A 21,421-nucleotide genomic window follows, 5' to 3' on the forward strand; every position below is an offset into this window, starting at 1 on the left:
CTGCTTTTTTTATCCATTAACCAGTCTATGTCTTTTGGTTGAACCATTTAGTCCATTTATGTTTAGGATAATTATCAATATGTATGTTCCTATTGTCATTTGGTTAATGTTTTGGATTTGTTTTTGTAGGTCTTCTTTTTTCCCCTTTCTTCTTTTGTTCCCTTCTCTTGTGATTTGATGACTATCTTTAGTATTATGTTTGGATTTCTTTTTCTTTTTTGTGGGTATTTTTGTTTTGTGTTTACCATGAGGTTTTTGTATAGCAATCTCTCTATATATAGATACCTTGCATTTGTACTCTACTCCCTTCATGATTACTGTTTTTGATATTATATTTTACATCTAATTGTTTTGTGTATCCCTTAACTTCTTATCATGGATACAAATGAATTGACTACTTTTGTCTTTTAACCTCCTTACTAGCATTGCATGTGGATGATTTCCTACCTTTATTGTATGAAGACTGAACTGTTTTTGAATTTGAGCTTCTCTACTTAATAACTTTGTGACTGTAAGCACATTAAGTATACTACTTCAGTGTTTTTTTTATTTCTAACATGAGAATAACAGTGTCTACCTCAGCAATTACCCAGAGAATGAAAGGGGATAAATGTTAATTTAACATTTAGCACAGTACCTGGCACATAAGAAGCACTCTTTGAAAGAAAGCTGTTATTATTATTATTTTGAATGATAATAGAGATCCAGGAAAGGTCTTTATGTGTATGTGTGTACTGTTTAGTAATTCTGACCAAGGTTATGGTAAACTGGCTGGAGAAACAGGCAGTAGTGAGACATTTGGAGACTTGTTGCAGAGAAGAAGAAATGATGGAGTCTGAACTAAGGCAGAAGAGGTAGAGATGTAAAGACTACAGAGATTGGGGAGAGACATTATGTGAGGCATTTCTGAAGTGTGCTTATAAGTCTGAGTATTTGCGTAAGGATGGAAGGTTAGAGAGAAGGACAGGTTAAAGTTATCCTAAAGTCAGGGGCCTGTGGGTGTTGACTAAGAATAATACATATAATGAGGAAGTTTCTAGAGGAAGCTGGTAAGTTTGGGAATAAGGGATGGACTTGGAGACTACCTATTTCCAAATTGGTTGGTGAAGTCATGGGGAAGAAGGAACAATCCAGAAAAACATATAAAGTGAGAAGAAGAAAGATGAGAGGGCCTGGGGGAAAATTCCCCAGTTTAAGGGTTGGACAGTTTAAAGCGTGAGAGAGAAGAATGATCAGAGGGACAGGAGGAGGCTTGGAGACAGTGGTGTCATGGAAGCAAAGGGAAAATACATTTCAAGAAATGAGGGATAGTTATTGGGATAATAGAATGCATAATAAGTAGGCTTATATGTAGTGGCTTTGCACATGAAGCTTACAGCTTTTTGTAAAAGTCAAGTTCAGTGTGTGTGTGTGCGCGCGCACATGTGTGTGTGTGTGCGTGCACGTGTGCGTGCGTGCGTGCGTGCGTGTGTGTGTGTGTGTGTGTGTGTGTTGGGAGGATGCTCCACTCCAGGAAGTTATTCAGGAATCCAGGTTGATGCAACCAGACAGTTTTGATCCTCACTTTCTGGGGTCACCTTGAGAGTAGATTCCCCATACCAGACAACAAGGAGAAGAAAAGAGCTTGAAGAAAAAAAGGAGGAGGTGAAACTGCTCAAGGTCTGAAGTAGCACAGAGCACATCAAATGAAGAGAACCCAATCACACAGCCACACCTAACTGCAAGGAGGGCCAGGAAATGTAGTCTAGCCGGGGACCCAGGAGGAAGAGGACCTGCCAGTGGTCTCCTCCACAGGAAGGTTAAGAAGTTTGGTTTAAAAGAAGACTGAAGAGAGTGTGCAGTTTGGCAAGTAGGCATCATTGGTGACCTCCCTCCGCAAGAATATTTAGCAGACCCCTGGAGGTGGAAGTGGAGTGGCCAAATCTAGGGCTCAGCTGATCATAGGAAGAAAACAGGCTGCTCTTCACACCCTTGTTCTTTCCAGGAATTACCAGGAGCTATCATCAGCCTGAATTCTAGTCACCTGGCTGCTGCAGGGTGGAAACTAATCAACAGAATCAGGCCAAAGCTTTTTCTTTCTGCAGAAAACTTCAGGGTGTTGCGATCACTGTGGCAGTGTTCCCAGAGCTCCAGCTTGACTTGTCTGGAGTCCAGCACCTCCCCCCTCCCATAGCATGCGGGGGCTGGCAGGGGTCAGCAGGGAAGGAGGCATCTGCTGCCTTGGGGGTGTGCAGTATGTGTGCACATGTTCCTGAGTCTGTGTATCTTCCTGTGTTGTCTATTTGAAGATGACATTTGTACTCTGTCCCTCTTTGGAGAGTAGGGGTCTATGCCGTTTTTTTGGTAACAAAGTTTAATTCTTAATTTGCTTATTTTCCAGGAGCTAAAACTGCAGATATCATGAGGTGATTCAGTGTACAATCACTGTCATAAGAAACGCCCTTGCATAGGCTTAACTAAAGAAAATAATCATCTTACACACACAAACACACACACCCCAATTCACATGCTGAAGGCTGTTGTTAAAAACCTCTAAGTAGGGCTTTTTGTGGGGGGCTGGCTAGGATAGTGAGAATTCTGCCCCCTCAAACACATGTACTTAATCACCCATTCAGCCTGCAAATTTTCCCAGCAGGATATGTAACTGGGTTTCTCCTGGTGGACTGGATTCATTCTTATCAATTGAACAAACATTTATAGAAAGCCTACTGAATCTGAAGCACCCACTTTAGGCCCTGAGAATTGCTATAAAACTCCCATTATACTATTTTTTCCTAGGGTATCTTTTTAAGCTACATCATTAAGTGTTCTTTTAGCTGTTTCAAAGTCTGCTAGTTCCATGGGAGAATCTGGAAGAGAGAGAGAAATTTTTTCACCAAAGAGATGAGGGCTGGTGTTATTTTTGTGACTTCCCCAGCTCCGAGAGGAGAGCTAGGCTCTGCATGTGTGGTACAGGCTGTTGATGTAGGTGTTATATGGAACCTCGATCTTCCAAACTGTTTCTCTGTGAGTCTCTGTGAACTACAAGCTTAGCCAAGCCTTGAAGTCGCTGGGATGGTTGAGTCACTAATTTAAACTAGTTGAACTAAGCAGAGCATCTCCCCAACACACCCCCCCCCAACACAATTTGAATTATAATTCATAATTCTTTAAGCATCAAATTTCTCCCAATCTGACACTAATTATAAAAATTCAACTAAAGCATAACCAAATAGAGGAATGGAAGATAGAGAAGCGGTTTCAAATAAGAGATACTGTCTTGTAGTGGTGAAAAAAAAAATCTATTGACATGGAGACTAGTAGGGGTAGGAGGAAGATTTTAGGAAGGGTGTTGATAAAACTAAAGTCCTGGAGGAGAAGAGATTTAAGAGGTGTCAAGCAGGGCAGATGGAAGAAATGAGATGGGGAAAGTGGGAGACTCAGGACAGAGATGGCCACTGTCAAGAAGGCTGCCTGTATCATTTTGATATCAAGACTAAGACACTCTTCAATTATTCCAAAAGAATGGTTCTTGGCAAGCACAAGATCTTTTAAAAATCATCTTGATCATCACCTCATTGTACAAAAACCCAGTTAACTTCCTTCCATCTGGGCGACGTCATCTCTCCCCATCCAGAACTGCACACAGGGAGCTTTCATCCTCCATGAGCTAAATGGACTCTCAAAGGCAAATGATATTTAATTGATCTTCACTTTTTCTAGCACTTTACAAATTTTCTACTAGAATGATTTAATATAGTTTTAAAATATCCTCCTTTTAGCTATTTGTGTCCTTTTTGGAGGTGTTAAATGTGGAAGCAATTATCCCCTTCATGACAGGATTTTTTTTCTTGGCTCAGTAAAGCTTTGTGCTTTGTGACACCTGATGCGTAGGTAAGGAATCGGGCTTAGTTTCTATTAATTTGCAGTTTCTTTCCCTTAGAGACCTGAAGGGGTAGGATGTATGCTTCTCTGAGAGATAAACCACAATCTGTTAAGTGTGTAGGAGGACACTGAAAGTTAGAAAAGATTATGTTCTAGCAAAGTAAAATGTAAAAATCTTCCTTTTGCATTACTCCATAACCATGGCAGAAAGGCAGAAAAGAGCTGATTAAGTGGTTTCATAGGAAGTAACCTAGAAAAGGACAGTCTTTTGGGTTGAATTACTTCTTGTTAGTCTAAACTGGAATCTTTTTAAGAGTGTGTGAAGCATCATATTTTTAGTTGATGGGCCCATGAATTTGAAAGGCTCAGGTTCCTACCAGTGTTCAGAAAGCTGGGGCACCGCCAACAGAGAAGATAAAATAAGCTCCCAGATTTCATCCAGGGTGTCTGATGCGTGCCAAGAAAATGTATTTTTCACATTCAAAGAGAATAGGTTTTTGTCGTTGTTCATAGAATGATGAGCACACCAGAGTAGATGGTTTGCGTTCTGCCTAAACTGTGGCAGTAATGAACTGTCTTTGAGAACATGAGATGTTTTATTCCATGTGAAACTGAGGTCAAAACACATTAGAAAATGCAACTGCTTTCTCCATTTTCAGATTCTAGCAAGAAAGTAGATCATTTCAAAGTTGCCTAGCAGACTGACACTCCCCAAAGATCAATAAATCTCATCACAGGGCTGGAGGTGGATAGGGATGGCATGTCAGAAGGAGTTTTCAGAACCCAATGAGCCTTTGTGAAACATGGGAAGTATTTACAGGGGGTTGACGTCAATAAGAAAAGGTCAATTAGGGCAAAATCATCATAATAATTTTATAGAGCATTTCCTCCTGGACAGCCATTTTACTAAGTCCTTTATGTGTATCATCTTAGACATCTATCATCTCTAGGAAATAGTTATGATTATCATCTCCTGCAGATGAGAAAATCAAGGTAGAGAGAGGTTAAGTAATTCTATCAAGGAAATACTGCCCATAAATAGGGGAGGAGAGGCATGGAGAGTACTGAGGCTGAATTCAAGGAACCTGAGTCCAAGACTGTGGACTCAACCATATGTAACCCTGCATCTGGAAATCCTTTTATGATTGAGACAACTGAGGATTCAAAGTCTGGTTGGCTCACATAGATGCTGGCGATCAAGGCCAGCTGTATAGGAAAAGTAGAAATAGATAAAGTTTGCCTTTGGTTTCCCTTGACTTCTCTTTATCCCCCTTCGAGGATTCCCACTACTTGTTCTAACCCCACTTCTGATTGCAAATTCAAGTTTCATTTCTATAGGATTTTTTTTTCTAGAAGGGATTACTGTTGGAAGTAAATTATGATATTAGTTTATAAAGGCTTAAGGAGTGACTCCTCTAAGGGGTCTTGGTATTTCAATAGGAAATTTTTAAATGATAAAATGTTTTCAAGACACATGGGGTCATTTCTAAAAGTGATGCTTCAATCTTCATTTCAAACCAACGGGGATGGTATTTTTCAACTGGGGGCTCTGTCTGAGTCCTGAATGCACATTGCGGAATGGCGGTGGCAACTTTCTTGTCTCTTGGAAAGTCCTCTTTTATTACAGAAATGGGAAGAGAGAGTTAAAGGCAGGAGGAAACTTTTGAGGATGGGGAGTGATCCAAAAAGGGGAAAGAAAAGCATGAAATCTCATAATGGGGTGCTGAGTTCAAACTCCACCTCTGCCAGTGTCTAGCCATACGACTAGAACGTGTGCTGGCAGTCAGGACCTTCTCAATCAGTGTTGATGCCCTCCCCTTCTCCCCCTGTCACACTGTCTGTGGGTGAGGGTTGAGGGGAGGGGGCAGATCAGGAAGGGAAATGGTAAAGATTGATGGAGGAGAACTGTCCAGAAGAAAAAGACACTAAGTTGTAAGGCTAAGTTAAGGTGAATCAATTTTACTGCACTCACTCATTCATTTAATGGATACTTATTGATTGCTTCTGCAATTCTCTTGGGTCTGAGACTTAAGACTCACTTGGGTCAGCTCTACACTGTTAGAAATGCTGATTTTGCAGAATCGTGTCTTGATAACACTTAGAATCTGATAAACCCAGCCAACCTAAGGCATGAAATCGTTGCTGGTATCCTTCTCTTGATCCTGATTCAGATATAGCTTCCAATGAGAACTTCAGTATTTTCCAATTGAGAAAATACCATTTTCTGTCTTACCACATTATCCTAGAACACTGTGACCAGAACACCTTATTTAATCAGCACATATTTAATCAGCAAATCTACCACTAACCATGGCCACTGCTCTCTCTGGTAGGCACATACATGTGGTTGGGAAAATATCAAAATATAGTTATTATTTACCTACTTCTGAAAGTCCACAGCTCCTGAGTTAACCACAGCAATAGAAATCACACAGGATGATGTAAACCATTGGATTATTAACAGCTACCCTGGATTTTAATTGAGGATTGTGAGTTACATTCTTATTCTTCAACTAAGACCATGTACAACATAGTGATGCCTGATACCTCCAGCTCTTGGCTTGAGATTCAACAGGTCAAGAAGCATAAATATTAGTCTGGACTAATTTCAAGACTGAAAAGAGGTGATCTAAGTCATTCTGCCTTGACTATGCTTTTGGGAGTTTGTACCCAAGTGCCCCCTGAGTGTCTTGGCCTCACCAGCCTGCACATACAAATAAGACCATGGTGAAGTTAATTCCCGAATTTCCCTGACCTTGTTGCTCTCTCATTACAAAACTGCTGTACCTCTCCAGCCAAACCTCCTACCTTCTCCCAGCCTGGAGAGCTGTCTCACACATGCTCAGGGAGAAGTTTGCACCCACTGAGTACAACTGCTGCCTCACTGGCTCTGCCCAGCATTTGCTGTGCCAGTTGCCACTCCTCCTTGGGAAGAAGGCTGCTTTCCACAGACATTGTACCCTGGGACTTCCCAGCATGTCACCTGGTGCCATGTGTTCTTCAGGCTTCACCAAACTGCTGGAACTACAGTGTGTTCCACATAGAAAAAGAAAGAGAGAATCTTCCCCTCACTAACTCGGTACCCTACCTGTCATCTGGGCCCTGACCTAAAACTGCCAGGCGTAAGTAAACAGCTTTTTCAGATTATGCCTCTCTCCCCTCCACCTCCCTGATGCATCTCATGAGGTAATGTAGGGACGTCGGGAGAGCCATGTCATCTCCTCCATTGTTTTCAACTCTGTCCACCCCGCCCAGATCCCCAAAGGCCAACTTTGCGCCTTCTCAGTTCTGCCAAAAAACAAAGGCCTTTATGAGTATCCACCTAGGCAATGTATACCTCATGGGTCACTGACCTCATCTTCCCAGTCTCTATTTAGGCTCATCCAGGCCCATGATGCTACCTATTCATGAAATTTTCTGGTTTTGCTGAGTTCATAAACGCAAGGGAACTGAGGGGTCTGGTGGTGATTGGAGCCATCAACAGTGTAGACAATCCACATGAGGACCACCCCCAGTAAAGGGCGTCACAATAGCAGACAGAGGAGCTGCTTTTGAGGAGTTTATTAACTCATGCCAGCATGACTGCCTGCTGAATGAGATGGAGCTCAAAATTTGGAAGGTAATTGGCCTAGAAGATACCTCTGCACATAGCTGAGAAAAAGGTATTTGTTCCTGTGGGCTTCAACACAGCATGGACATTTATTCTCTGACCTTCAGTTCTCCTAGGGCATGAGAAGGCAGGGAGTTGTGGAATTCAGAGAGAGGGAAAGGCACACCGCCTTCATCATGTGGACTTCAGAGGAGACAGGGAGAGAGAAAACACAGGCAGTGATGTAGCTCTTTGTACAAATGTAGTGTGCCATGTTTTAATGACTAGGATCCTCAGGGCTAGGCAGTAAGAAGGCACTGTTTTCTTTATGACCTCATCCCCTCTTACCTTTTGACGTAAAACAGGACCTCCAGTCATTAATTCTGGAATCAAAGACCTCAAAGTCTTGAAAACAACCCAGTCCGGATTTGAAGGATTCATCAGGGACCAGTTCACCACCCTCCCTGAGGTGAAGGACCGGTGCTTTGCCACCCAAGTGTACTGCAAGTGGCGCTACCACCAGGGCAGAGACGTGGACTTTGAGGCCACCTGGTATGAACGAGTGCTAGGGCCTGGCGCTGGTGGAGGTAGTGTCTGCCCTCTTTTCCAGGGGCCCAGAGTTCATGGAGTCTTCCATCTGAAAGGGAAACTTGGAAGCCATTCAATTCCGCCTCCCCATTGTAAGACATTCCTTCTGATGGATAACAGAAAGAATACTGGTCTTACTTTGAGTTAGTAAATCTGCACCAATAGCTAAGATGCTATTAGCTATAATGACCTTGAGCAGACCACCTGATTTCCCTGATCCTCTGTTTTTTAATTGACTAAATCAGTAGTACTCAAACATGATTGTGTATCAGAATCACCTGGAGGGCTTATTAAACTGCAGATCACTGAGCCCAACCCCAAAGGTTCTAATTCTGTGGCCCAGAATGGGGCCTGAGAACGCAAACTCCCAGGTGATGCTCATGCTGCTGGACCAAAGGCCACACTTTAAGAAACATGGGATCAAATGAGGATAATGGCCTTGTTACTTCATGGCAGATGCAGAGAGGGCTAAACCAGGCTGACCAACTCGTCCCAGTTTGTCAAGGACTTTCCTGATTTTAACACTGAAAGTCCTATGTCCTAGGAAACCCCTTGGTCCCAGGCAAACTGGGACAAGTGGCCACCCTAGGCTAAATTCAAAATGAGATGAGTTACAGAAGCATTTTATAAATGATAAATGCTTTAGCATTGTAACGTATGACTCTTATTTTAACATCCTCAACAAGCAGTGATTAGGCCTCTGAATCCCAGTTTGCTTTTTGAGCAGGTATCTCATTCCTTTGCTGAAGCTCTAATTGTTAGAAACTTCTACCCTGTGATAAGCTGGAATCTGCCCCCTGGTAGCTTCCTCCCACTGGCAGAGTGTTACTCTGCTCCTTTTATTATGTGATAGGTTGGAAATGCTTGAAGAGAACCTCACCTCAATCTTTTTTTCTCCTCTTTTCAAGTGTTCCCCATGGGCAGCAGTCTGATGTATTTATGTTGAAAAGAGCACGAAATTGAGCCAGTCGGGGTACAAGCTGGGCCTCCCACTAAGGAGGGGGACTGAGTAGATCATTTAACTTTTAGCTCAGATTCCTCATCTCTAAATTGGAGATAATAATAGTACCTGCCTCAGGTATATTGAGAGAATTTAATGAAGTAATTACATAAAATACTTAGCACACAGCCTGACACGGTAATACCCCTGAAAATGCAGCAATTCAAGCAATGGGCTAAGCCAAGCAGATTAGAATACTAGGAAGTCCTCTTCATAAATTCTTCAAGCATGGAGGGAAACTTACCGTGGAATGCCCACTGGGCCCTGGTGCCAGATTATGAAGATAACCTAGTTATGCTCAATATGTTTATTGACTTGTGTGCATGTGTGTGTGCATGTAGGGAAATGGGAAGTTAGGGTTTTTTTTTCTTTTTGGCATTACAGGATATTAATCCTCTCTAAAACCAGCAATGAAATTGTTTTCGGGGAGACAGAGAGGGTACCGCTTCTTAGCTTCATAATACGTTCCCCAAACACCACCCTGTGAGAGCCCTCAGTTCTCTTTTCTGTTCTTTAGGAACACTGTTAGGGACGTTGTCCTGAAGAAATTTGTTGGACCCTATGACAAAGGCGAGTACTCGCCCTCTATCCAGAAGACCCTCTACGACATCCAGATGCTCTCCCTGAGCCAGGTTCCTGAGGTAGGTTTTGTCACTTGCCATTCTGAGGACTGAGAGAACTTGTGTCTCCTGTCAGCTCTGAGAAAGAGAGTTAAAATAAGAAAGTGGAAGACACATGAAAAATGACATCTGTTGTTGCTCAAAAGCTTGTTATAGCAAGTGAGAAGAGAATAAAAAAATGTAAAAATCTGTCTAACCTGAAAACACAGGCCACTGCTGTAGTTCTTTAGTTTTGTTGAAAATTCTGAGTCTCTTCAACCTGCTACAATTTAGGACACTCAAATGCCCTGAAGGAGGGGTAATTATCCCAAGGGTCTATGTTTCAGGAGAGCCAGAGAATGAAGGATAAATGCAGAGAGATTTCATCCATCCATCCATTTGATATTATTGAATGGTTATTATGTCTCTGTCAGCACATGAGGAAATCAGAAATAAATTAGACATCGTCCCTACCCTCAAAGAGTTCATCACTAAGTGAAAGAAGAAAATAAGTAAGCTAACAGTTCAATAGAGAATAGAATATTATGGAAATTCAGAGGAAGTCACCTAACTTCGGTGTAGGGGATAGTGCAAGCCAGGCTTTCTGGAGGAAGAGGTATTTGAGCTGAGTCTTAAGGGACAGGTAGGGGTTATCTGAGTTCATACTCAAGGGTGAGGGAGGGGGTAGGTGTGGAGACAGGAGGCAGCATGGAACAGTCATTTACTGCTGAGGCTCTGCCACAAGTGAAGCTCCAGGAGCGAAAGCCTTTCCATGTGCCTAGAGATGAGTTGGGAAGCAGATTGGGAAGCCCTCTGTGGGCTTCTCTGTAGAGTCTGTATTTTATCCTGAAAACTCTTAGGAGCCACTGAGGGGTCTAAGCAAGGTGTGGCACTACCAGATTTGCACTCTAGAAAGACCACTCTGAAAGACATGTGATAGATTAAAGGGATGATGGGCCATAGACAAGGAGACCTGTTGGGAGGCTGTTGCAGAAAACTGGCAACAAGGATGTGAACTAAGGCCATGATGGGATGGAGAGGAACAGTGTCATCCTTAGACCTGGGCACAAGGGACTCCTGCCACGGCCCACACACCCCCTCCAAGCCCTCCTCTAGCTATGCCTCTCTCCGCTGGATGAGGAGTCGGTGGGACCAAGGCAACAAACACTTCAGGAGCCCATGCTTCCCCTTCTAGACAATTCTCTGGATGTTTACATCCCAGAATGTCCTGCCCAAATAACCCCGAGACTACTTCCAGAACCTGTGCAAGCCTGTTCCCCAGATCTATCCCCTAAAGTGCAAGTCATGCCATTAGTGTACCCTTAAGCCCGAGAGTGAGAAAAGGGGCAGATGTTTGCTAGAGGTATGAATGGGACTTGACATGCAAGCTGGGGTATCCACCCACATGAGTCCAAGAGAGAAGATGGGATGGCCAGGGCTGAGGGCTGGCTCTTCCCATGCTGCCAGGTCCTGGCATGATGCTGCAAGGAATCAGAGAATTTTAAATTCGATCCTGACCTTCCAGATTGTGATGAAGGAATATTTATCAAGTTAGAGGGATAGAATATATTTCACTTGAAAGTACTTTAGCTTGATTCATAACTTTTAAATCTTTAAACATCTGGTATGGGGACATCCAATTATACTCTTACTCCAGGGCCTGCAAATGTTAGGGACAAGCCTCGAGAGGAGGGAATGGATGGAGGGGGAATTTAAGAGGTTGACGAGCCAGCACCAGAAGGCCAGTTGGATGCTGCAGATGTCCCAGGTTTCTGACCCAAGGAGATTTTACTTTTCTGAGAAACGGATTTCATACACAGAGAGAAGAGTGGGTCCATCATTTAATAATAGTACTAGCAGGGGAGAACAGTGTCAAGCAGTAGAGGAACATCAGAGGAACATCTCAGAGACAGGTAGAATCTGAGTAATGAGCTAGTGGGTAGTTGGGGGTTGGTGGGAAGGAGTAACAGAGACAGATTCACAGTTTCCGCATGTAATGCATATTGTTGTGGATTTCAGATAGAAACTATGGAAATCAGCCTGCCAAACATTCACTACTTTAACATAGACATGTCCAAAATGGGACTGATCAACAGGGAAGAGGTAAGAGAACTTTAAACATATTTAAAGCACATTTCCCCCACCCACTCTTTACCCCTCTTTATAAACTTAGGATGATACTATCCCCTGTCACAACTCCTAACAGCTGTTTCTTTTGGAATATTTATAGTTGCCACTGTTTAGAGCCCTCTTAGACTCTGGCCTTTCACTATCTGAGGCTGGAGTATGCTAGAAGTGGGTGAATACTTATAAAGAAGGTTGGAAGTTGCAGAGAGTAAAAGACAAAGAAAGAACAGAGTGTGCCCAAAGAAATAGCTTTGAGATATACTTCTCCAAAAATTGCCCCAGAAGGTCACAGCTCCATTATTCTTCTATCATGAAACGATGAGGAGAAAAAAAAAAGATTCTATTTTCATTTTCTTCTATCATCTCTAACTTTTAAGTAGTCAATTTAAGTGGAATACAATATACACACAAAAAAATGAAGATATTTGTGTTTCTAGTTGCATTTACAGCAGGCAAGATGAGGAAGTCCATTTTTTTTTTTTAGAAATTTCATGTAATATCTGAAACATTTATATTAACATATTTCCATATAAATAACCCAAAGAAAGTTTAGTATTAGTTGTTTTGTTTGTTTATTTGTTTATTTCTTTGTACTGCAGGTTCTTATCAGTCATCAATTTTATACACATCACTGTATACATGTCAATCCCAATTGCCCAATTCAGCACACCACCATCCCCACCCCACTGCAGTTTTCCCCCCTTGGTGTCCATACGTTTGCTCTCTACATCTGTGTCTCAACTTCTGCCCTGCAAACCGGTTCATCTGTACCATTTTTCTAGGTTCCACATACATGCGTTAATAGACGATATTTGTTTTTCTCTTTCTGACTTACTTCACTCTGTATGACAGTCTCTAGATCCATCCACGTCTCAACAAATGACTCAATTTCGTTCCTTTTTATGGCTGAGTAATATTCCATTGTATATATGTACCACATCTTCTTTATCCATTCATCTGTCGATGGGCATTTAGGTTGCTTCCATGACCTGGCTATTGTAAATAGTGTTGCAATGAACATTGGGGTGCATGTGTCTTTTTGAATTATGGTTTTCTCTGGGTATATGCCCAGTAGTGGGATTGCTGGATCATATGGTAATTCTCTTTTTAGTTTTTTAAGGAAACTCTATATTGTTCTCCGTAGGGGCTGTATCAATTTACATTCCCACCAACAGTGCAAGAGGGTTCCCTTTTCTCCACACCCTCTCCAGCATTTGTTGTTTGTAGATTTTCTGATGATGCCCATTCTAACTGGTGTGAGGTGATAACTCATTGTAGTTTTGATTTGCATTTCTCTAATAATTATTGATGTTGAGCAGCTTTTCATGTGCTTCTTGGCCATCTGTATATCTTCTTTGGAGAAATGTCTATTTAGGTCTTCTGCCCATTTTTGGATTGGGTTGTTTGTTTCTTTAATATTGAGCTGAATGAGCTGTTTATATATTTTGCAGATTAATCCTCTGTCCGTTGATTTGTTTGCAAATATTTTCTCCCATTCTGAGGGTTGTCTTTTCATCTTGTTTATAGTTTCCTTTGCTGTGCAAAACCTTTGAAGTTTCAGTAGGTCCCATTTGTTTATTTTTGTTTTTATTTCCATTACTCTAGGAGGTGGATCAAAAATGATCTTGCTGTGATTTATGTCAAAGAGTGTTCTTCCTATGTTTTCCTCTAAGAGTTTTATAGTGTCCGGTCTAACATTTAGGTCTTGAATCCATTTTGAGTTTATTTTTGTGAATGGTGTTAGGGAGTTTTCTAACTTTATTCTTTTACATGTAGCTGTCCAGTTTTCCCAGCACCACTTATTGAAGAGACTGTCTTTTCTCCATTGTATATCTTTGCCTCCTTTGTCATAGATTAGTTGACCATAGGTGTGTGGGTTTATCTCTGGGCTTTTTATCTTGTTCCATTGATCTATATTTCTGTTTTTGTGTCAGTACCATATTGTCTTGATTACTGTAGCTTTGTAGTATAGTCTGAAGTCAGGGAGTCTGATTCCTCCAGCTCCGTTTTTTTCCCTCAAGACTGCTTTGGCTATTCGGGGTCTTTTGTGTCTCCATACAAATTTTAAGATGATTTGTTCTAGTTCCGTAAAAAATGCCATTGGTAATTTGATAGGGATTGCATTGAATCTGTAGATTGCTTTGGGTAGTATAGTCATTTTCACAATACTGATTCTTCCAATCCAAGAACATGGTATATCTCTCCATCTGTTGGTATCATCTTTAATTTCTTTCTTCAGTGTCTTATAGTTTTCTGCATACAGGTCTTTTGTCTCCTTAGGTAGGTTTATTCCTAGGTATTTTATTCTTTTTGTTGCAGTGGTAAATGGGAGTGTTTCCATAATTTCTCTTTCAGATATTTCATCATTAGTGTATAGGAATGCAAGAGATTTCTGTGCATTAATTTTGTATCCTGCTACTTTACCAAATTTATTGATTAGTTCTAGTAGTTTTCTGGTGGCATTTTTAAGATTCTCTATGTATAGTATGATGTCATCTGCAAACAGTGACAGTTTTACTTCTTCTTTTCCAATTTGTATTCTTTTTATTTCTTTTTCTTCTCTGATTGCCATGGCTATGACTTCCAAAACTATGTTGAATAATAGTGGCAAGAGTGGACATCCTTGTCTAGTTCCTGATCTTAGAGGAAATGCTTTCAGTTTTTCACTGTTGAGAATGATGTTTGTTGTATATCGCCTTTAGTATGCTGAGGTAGGTTCCCTCTATGCCCACTTTCTGGAGGGTTTTCATCATAAATAGGTGTTGAATTTTGTCAAAAGCTTTTTCTGCATCTATTGAGATGATCATATGGTTTTTGTTCTTCAGTTTGTTAATATGGTGTATCACATTGATTGATTTGCATATATTGAAGAATCCTTGCATCCCTGGGATATATCCCACTTGATCTTGGTGTATGATCCTTTTAATGTGTTGTTGGATTCTGTTTGCTAGTATTTTGTTGAGGATTTTTGCATCTATATTCATCAGTGATATTGGTCTGTAATTTTCTTTTTTTGTAGTGTCTTTGTCTGGTTTTGGTATCAGGGTGATGGTGGCCTCATAGAATGAGTTTGGGAGTGTTCCTTCCTCTGCAATTTTTTGGAAGAGTTTGAGAAGGATGGGTGTTAGCTCTTCTCTAAATGTTTGATAGAATTCACCTGTGAAGGCATCTGGTCCTGGACTTTTGTTTGTTGGAAGATTTTTAATCACAGTTTCAATTTCATTACTTGTGATTGGTCTGTTCATATTTTCTGTTTCTTCCTGGTTCAGTCTTGGAAGGTTATACCTTTCTAAGAATTTGTCCATTTCTTCCAGGTTGTTCATTTTATTGGCATAGATTTGCTTGTAGTAGTCTCTTAGGATGCTTTGTATTTCTGCGGTGTCTGTTGTAACTTCTCCTTTTTCATTTTTAATTTTATTGGTATGAATCCTCTCCCTCTTTTTCTTGATGAGTCTGGCTAATGGTTTATCAATTTTGTTTATCTTCTGAAAGAACCAGCTTTTAGTTTTATAGATCTTTGCTAGTGTTTTCTTTGTTTCTATTTCATTTATTTCTGCTCTGATCTTTATGATTTCTTTCCTTCTGCTAACTTTGTTTGTTCTTCTTTCTCTAGTTCCTTTAGGTTTAAGGTTAGATTGTTTACTTGAGATTTTTCTTGTTTCTTTAGGTAGGCTTGTATAGCTATAAACTTCCCTCTTAGAACTGCTTTTGCTGCATCCCATAGGTTTTGGATTGTCGTGTTTTAATTGTCATTTGTCTCTAGGTATTTTTTGATTTCCTCTTGGATTTCTTCAATGATCTCTTGGTTATTTAGTAACGTATTATTTAGCCTCCATGTGTTTGTGTTTTTTACGTTTTTTTCCCTGTAATTCATTTCTAATCTCATAGCGTTGTGGTCAGAAAAGATGCTTGATATGATTTCAATTTTCTTAAATTTACAGAGGCTTGATTTGTGACCCAATATGTGACCTATCCTGGAGAATGTTCCATACGCACTTGAGAAAAAAGTGTAATCTGCTGTTTTTGGATGGAATGTCCTATAAATATCAATTAAATATATCTGGTCTATTGTATCATTTAAAGCTTCTGTTTCCTTATTTATTTTCATTTTGGATGATCTGTCCATTGGTGTAAGTGAGGTGTTAAAGTCCCCCACTATTATTGTGTTACTGTCGATTTCCTCTTTTATAGTGTTAGCAGTTGCCTTATGTATTGAGGTGCTCCTATGTTGGGTGCATATATATTTATAATTGTTATATCTTCTTCTTGGATTGATCCCTTGATCATTATGTAGTGTCCTTCCTTGTCTCTTGTAACATTCTTTATTTTAAAGTCTATTTTATCTGATATGAGTATAGCTACTCCAGCTTTCTTTTGATTTCCATTTGCATGGAATAACTTTTTCCATCCCCTCACTTTCAGTCTGTTTGTGTCTCTAGGTCTGAAGTGGGTCTCTTGTAGACAGCATATATATGGGTCTTGTTTTTGTATCCATTCAGCAAGCCTGTGTGTTTTGGTTGGAGCATTTAATCCATTCATGTTTAAGGTAATTATTGATATGTATGTTCCTATGACCATTTTCTTAATTGTTTTGGGTTGGTTTTTGTAGGTCCTTTTCTTCTCTTGTGTTTCCCACTTAGAGAAGTTCCTTTAGCATTTGTTGTAGAGCTGGTTTGGTGGTGCTGAATTCTCTTAGCTTTTGCTTGTCTGTAAAGCTTTTGATTTCTCCATCGAATCTAAATGAGATCCTTGCTGGGTAGAGTAATCTTGGTTGTAGGTTCTTCCCTTTCATCACTTTAAGTATATCATGCCACTCCCTTCTGGCTTGTAGAGTTTCTGCTGAGAAATCAGCTGTTAACCTTATGGGAGTACCCTTGTATGTTATTTGTCATTTTTCCCTTGCTGTTTTCAATAATTTTTATTTGTCTTTAATTTTTGCCAATTTGATTACTATGTGTCATGGCATGTTGCTCCTTGGGTTTATCCTGTATGGGACTCTCTGCGCTTCCTGGACCTGGGTGGCTATTTCCTTTCCCATGTTAGGGAAGTTTTCGACTATAATCTCTTCAGATATTTTCTCGGGTCCTTTCTCTCTTCTCATTCTGGGACCCTTATAATGTGAATGTTGTTGCATTTAATGTTGTCCTGGAGGTCTCTTACGCTGTGTTCATTTCTTTTCATTCTTTTTTCTTTAGTCTGTTCCGCAGCAGTGAATTCCACCATTCTGTCTTCCAGGTCACTTATCCGTTCTTCTGCCTCAATTATTCTGCTATTGATACCTTCTAGTGTAGTCTTCATTTCAGTTATTGTATTGTTCATCTCTGTTTGTTTGTTCTGTAATTCTTCTAGGTCTTTGTTAAACATTTCTCGCATCTTCTCAATCTTTGCCTCCATTCTTATTCCGAGGTCCTGGATCATCTTCACTATCATTATTCTGAATTCTTTTTCTGGAAGGTTACCTATCTCCACTATCATTATTCTGAATTCTTTTTCTGGAAGGTTACCTATCTCCACTTCACTTCGTTGTTTTTCTGGGGTTTTATCTTGTTCCTTCATCTGGTATATAGCCCTCTGCCTTTTCATCTTGTCTATCTTTCTGTAACTGTGGTTTTTGTTCCACAGACTGCAGGATTGTAGTTTTTCTTGCCTCTGCTCTCTGCCCTCTGGTGGTTGAGGCTATCTAAGAGGCATGATGGGAGGCTCTGGTGGTGGGTAGAGCTGACTGTTGCTGTGGTGGGCAGAGCTCAGTAAAACTTTAATCCACTTGACTGTTGATGGGTGGGGCTGGGTTCCCTCCCTGTTGGTTGTTTTGCCTGAGGCAACCCAACACTGGAGCCTACCTGGGCTCTTTGGTAGGGCTAATGACAGACTCTGGGAGGGCTCACGCCAAGGAGTACTTCCCAGAACTTCTGCTACCAGTGTCCTTGTCCCCATGGTGAAACAGAGCCACCCCCGCCTCTACAGGAGACCTTCCAACACTAGCAGGTAAGTCTGGTTCAGTCTCCCCCAGGGTCACTGCTCCTTCCCTTGGGTCCCATTGCACACACTCCTTTGTGTGTGCCCTCCAAGAGTGGGGTCTCTGTTTCCCCCAGTCCTGTCAAAGTCCTGCAATCAATTCCCACTAGGCTTCAAAGTCTGATTCTCCAGGAATTCCTCCTCCCGTTGCCGGACCCCCAGGTTGGGAAGCCTGACGTGGGGCTCAGAACCTTCACTCCAGTGGGTGGACTTCTGTGGTATAAGTGTTCACCAGTCTGTGAGTCACCCACCCACCAGTTATGGGATTTGATTTTACTGTGATTGCGCCCCTCCTACCATCTCATTGTGGCTTCTCCTTTGTCTTTGGGTGTGAGGTATCTTTTTTGGTGATTTCCAGTGTCTTCCTGTCAATGATTGTCTAGCAGCTAGTTTGGAAGTTCATTGTTTGAAAGGAAACCTTGCCTTGAAAAAAGCACTTACCCTGACTTGTTTTTAGCCATGCAAAAGGTTAAGCCAAGTCAGTGTGTCTGACTAGCCAGCCTGCAGTCCCAACAGGTAGCCTGCTGTGGTCAATCCTGGGAGATCAGAACTGTCCCTTCCCCACTTGGACCACTCTCAGAATGGCAGGTTTTCTCTATTTGATCCACTTCCCATGGGCTTCTAGAATGCTAAAAAACACCATTCTATTGGATGCTTTTAGTGTGTAGGGGGAGTGAGATAGGAAGGGACCATCTATTACCATGGCCCTGCTGCTCATAGCCTTTGGTGGATAAAGGCCAATGAAGGGAGTCCAAAAGGTCCTACATTCTGGGCCTGCTGATCCAGGAGCCTTATTAGTCACAGCCCCTCTGGCCAGGTACCTTGTTTCTGTTCTGCAAATTATGTTGATGGCTCCATCAGGCTCTGTACCACTACAGCTGTAGCTGGAGGCTGGGGAGCAGTGCTGGGTAACTAATGTCATGCTCGGGTGCCAGGTGTAGCTGGTATTGGGCCCTGAGTTAAAGAGGAGTGCAATCTTGATCCCGCTTGCTGTCCATTCAGCTGAAAGGAGAGGCAGCACTATTTACTTCAGAGGAAGGCGAGGACGTAGATTCCCAGAATGCCATCAATTAGAATGTAAAGACTTTTTTGACTGATTACTTTCTTTTTTTTTTTTTTTTTTACCACTATACATTTCCAGAACTTTTTTTTTTTTTTTTCCTGCATTGGGTCTTCATTGCTGCATGCGGGCTTTCTCTAGTTGCGGTGAGAGGGCTTCTCATTGCAGTGGCTTCTCTTGTTGCTGAGCACGGGCTCTAGGCACGCCGGTTTCAGTAGTTGCAGCATGGGGCCCTAGAGCACGTGGGCTTCAGTAGTTGTGGTGCGTGGGCTCAGTAGTTGTGACTCACGGGCTCTAGAGAGCAGGCTCATTAGTTGTGGCGCACGGGCTTAGTCGCTCCGTAGCATGTGGGATCTTCCCAGACCAGGGCTTGAACCCGTGTCCCCTGCTTTGGCAGGTGGATTCTTAACCACTGTGCCACCAGGGAAGTCCCGACTGATTACTTTCTAAAGGGCAGGAAAGGGACCTGGCCATGTTCAACAAAGGTGAAACCAATGGGCCCCAAACAGCGAAAGGGTCAGGCATCATGACTAGAGCAGTGCTTAGCTCAGGAGCCCTGATGGAGAGAGGAGGGTCTCCCAGGGCCCCCTGATGCCTCAGGCCTGCAGTGATCCTAGCTCAAATGTGTGCCAGTAGACTGAGGCCACAGTGCCTTTTGCTCAAGAAGTCAGACATGAAGCTTCCTCTGGAGACCTGGAGGCAAGAAGGCCTGAGTCCCTTTGGGCCAGGCCTCCACATAAAGGCACCCAAGTGGCTGAACAAGCTGTCCCCATGTCTGTGTCTGCTCTCTGGGGATGGCCGGAGCCACTCCTGGGCCCTCACTCAGCAGGTGTGTACATAGTGAGGGCAACATATGAGAAGCCCTCAGTGAGTCAGGACACACTGAGAACAGCAGAGAAGTGACAAATGACAGGGTGGGAAGACAGAAGAACTGTAAATGCACAGCTGTCTGGAGCCATTTAGCATTAGGCTAAGAGCCCTGAGGACCTCAAATGTTCCTGAGGGCACGGCAGTATTTAGCATTGGACAATGATTGGCGTTCAGAGCGAGTCATCAAGCAAAGGCCAAATTATGTTCACCACCCTCTGTTTAAAAAGCAGGGATATGTAATGCTTTTGAGAAACATTTATATCCTGATGATTAAAATTTTTCAAAAAACTCTTTAATTTTCTGGAAAATCACCTCATGTCTCAACTATTGCCGGAAAAGTAAGGTATTACCTTGCTTGAAGTAACTACTGTAGGGCCTATACATTTTCCTGTTTAGCAAGTTGTCTTTTGTTGTTGATTTCATATTGATTCGTAGAAAAAAGGGTAGGTCTGTTTTAATGCCTCTGAATTTACCATGTGGTTTTTCTACAGGTCTTGCTACCATTAGACAATCCATATGGCAGAATTACTGGTACAGTCAAGAGGAAGCTGACTTCAAAGCTGTAACATTGTGGCCACCAGTGGGAGTCCATTCTCAGTTGAGGCATTCCTTAAGCCACTTGTGATGCTGGAAATCATAGTGTGTAGCCATGCAAAATTTCAACCTAGTATGTTGATTTATAGTGTTCATTTTGCGCCTACATGAAAGAATTCTTCTACACCTAGCTCAGCAAAGTGTTTCAGAATTAGTAATTATAACATGCTTTGTGGACACAGTTTACTTCACAAATGCTGAGCAGTATTAGAATAATCATAAATCAATATTTCATTTCAGTGGTCTTGTTCCTTCCTATCTCAGAGAAGCTTTAGAATCCATTCATTAAGAAGATAATCATGAATCAATGGAGGTGTGATACCAGTTAATTTTGTGTGCAAATTTAAGAAGTCAGCATTGTTTTCATCCTACTGATGCTAAAACTTGCTCCTTGGTAATGCAGAAAATGTAATGATAATATATTTTGAAAAATATCCCCATTGTGACTTCAATTAGACTAAATACTTGAGTTCTTAAGAATGCTCTAGCATATGTATCATTGGGAGTATATTTACACTCTAAAAGTACTTTTGTAATCTTAATGTATTGGTTTTATGACTTTTACAACCCTTAAAGAATATTTAGTATATACTGAGGCACTGAAAAACAGTGTAAATGGTTTTTCTTTGAATAATGCATCACTTTGGCACAAAGAGCCACGTTTAATAAGTGGTAAGTCAATACCCAGGTGGTTGAATACACATATAGAAAGACTAGAGACTATATTTATGAAAATATCAGCAATGATGATTTCTGGATGGTGGGATTACGAGTGATTTTTATTTTTTTTGTCATGTGATTTTCTGAATCTTCCAGATATGAACATTTATTACTTTTATAATCAGGGAAATAAATTTAACTGATGATTTAAAGATGTATGCAGATTTGAGTGGTGGTTATCTTTGTATCAGTTAACTAACACTACTGTTGTATATATACCATAAAGCTTCATAAACTATAATTTTAGCAATCCATGACAAAAACTTGTGTACATGAACATTCTAGATAACCTTCCTCCATTTAAAAATCTCTATTTATTTAAACTTTTTGTCTCCATTTTTAATAAATACTTACCTAAGAGTAGTTAGTATTATTTGATAATTCTGCATTTACCT

The 21,421-nt window shown here is 41.3% G+C and overlaps 1 protein-coding gene across 1 annotated transcript in view; it reads left to right on the top strand.

The window, feature by feature from the left end:
- LOC309636877 (uricase) overlaps positions 1–21,184 on the top strand; it is a 41,409-nt gene extending 20,225 nt beyond the window's left edge. Inside the window, exons 5-8 of the mRNA XM_082410613.1 lie at positions 7,819–8,005; positions 9,559–9,682; positions 11,660–11,743; positions 20,204–21,184. Coding sequence (XP_082266739.1) covers positions 7,819–8,005; positions 9,559–9,682; positions 11,660–11,743; positions 20,204–20,278 — 470 coding nt within the window. The 3' untranslated portion in view covers positions 20,279–21,184. The remainder of the gene's footprint in view (positions 1–7,818; positions 8,006–9,558; positions 9,683–11,659; positions 11,744–20,203) is intronic.
- Positions 21,185–21,421: the final 237 nt, after the last annotated feature.

Source organism: Balaenoptera physalus (genome assembly GCF_965194825.1).
Source record: "Balaenoptera physalus genome assembly, chromosome: 1".
Lineage (NCBI taxonomy): Eukaryota > Metazoa > Chordata > Mammalia > Artiodactyla > Balaenopteridae > Balaenoptera > Balaenoptera physalus.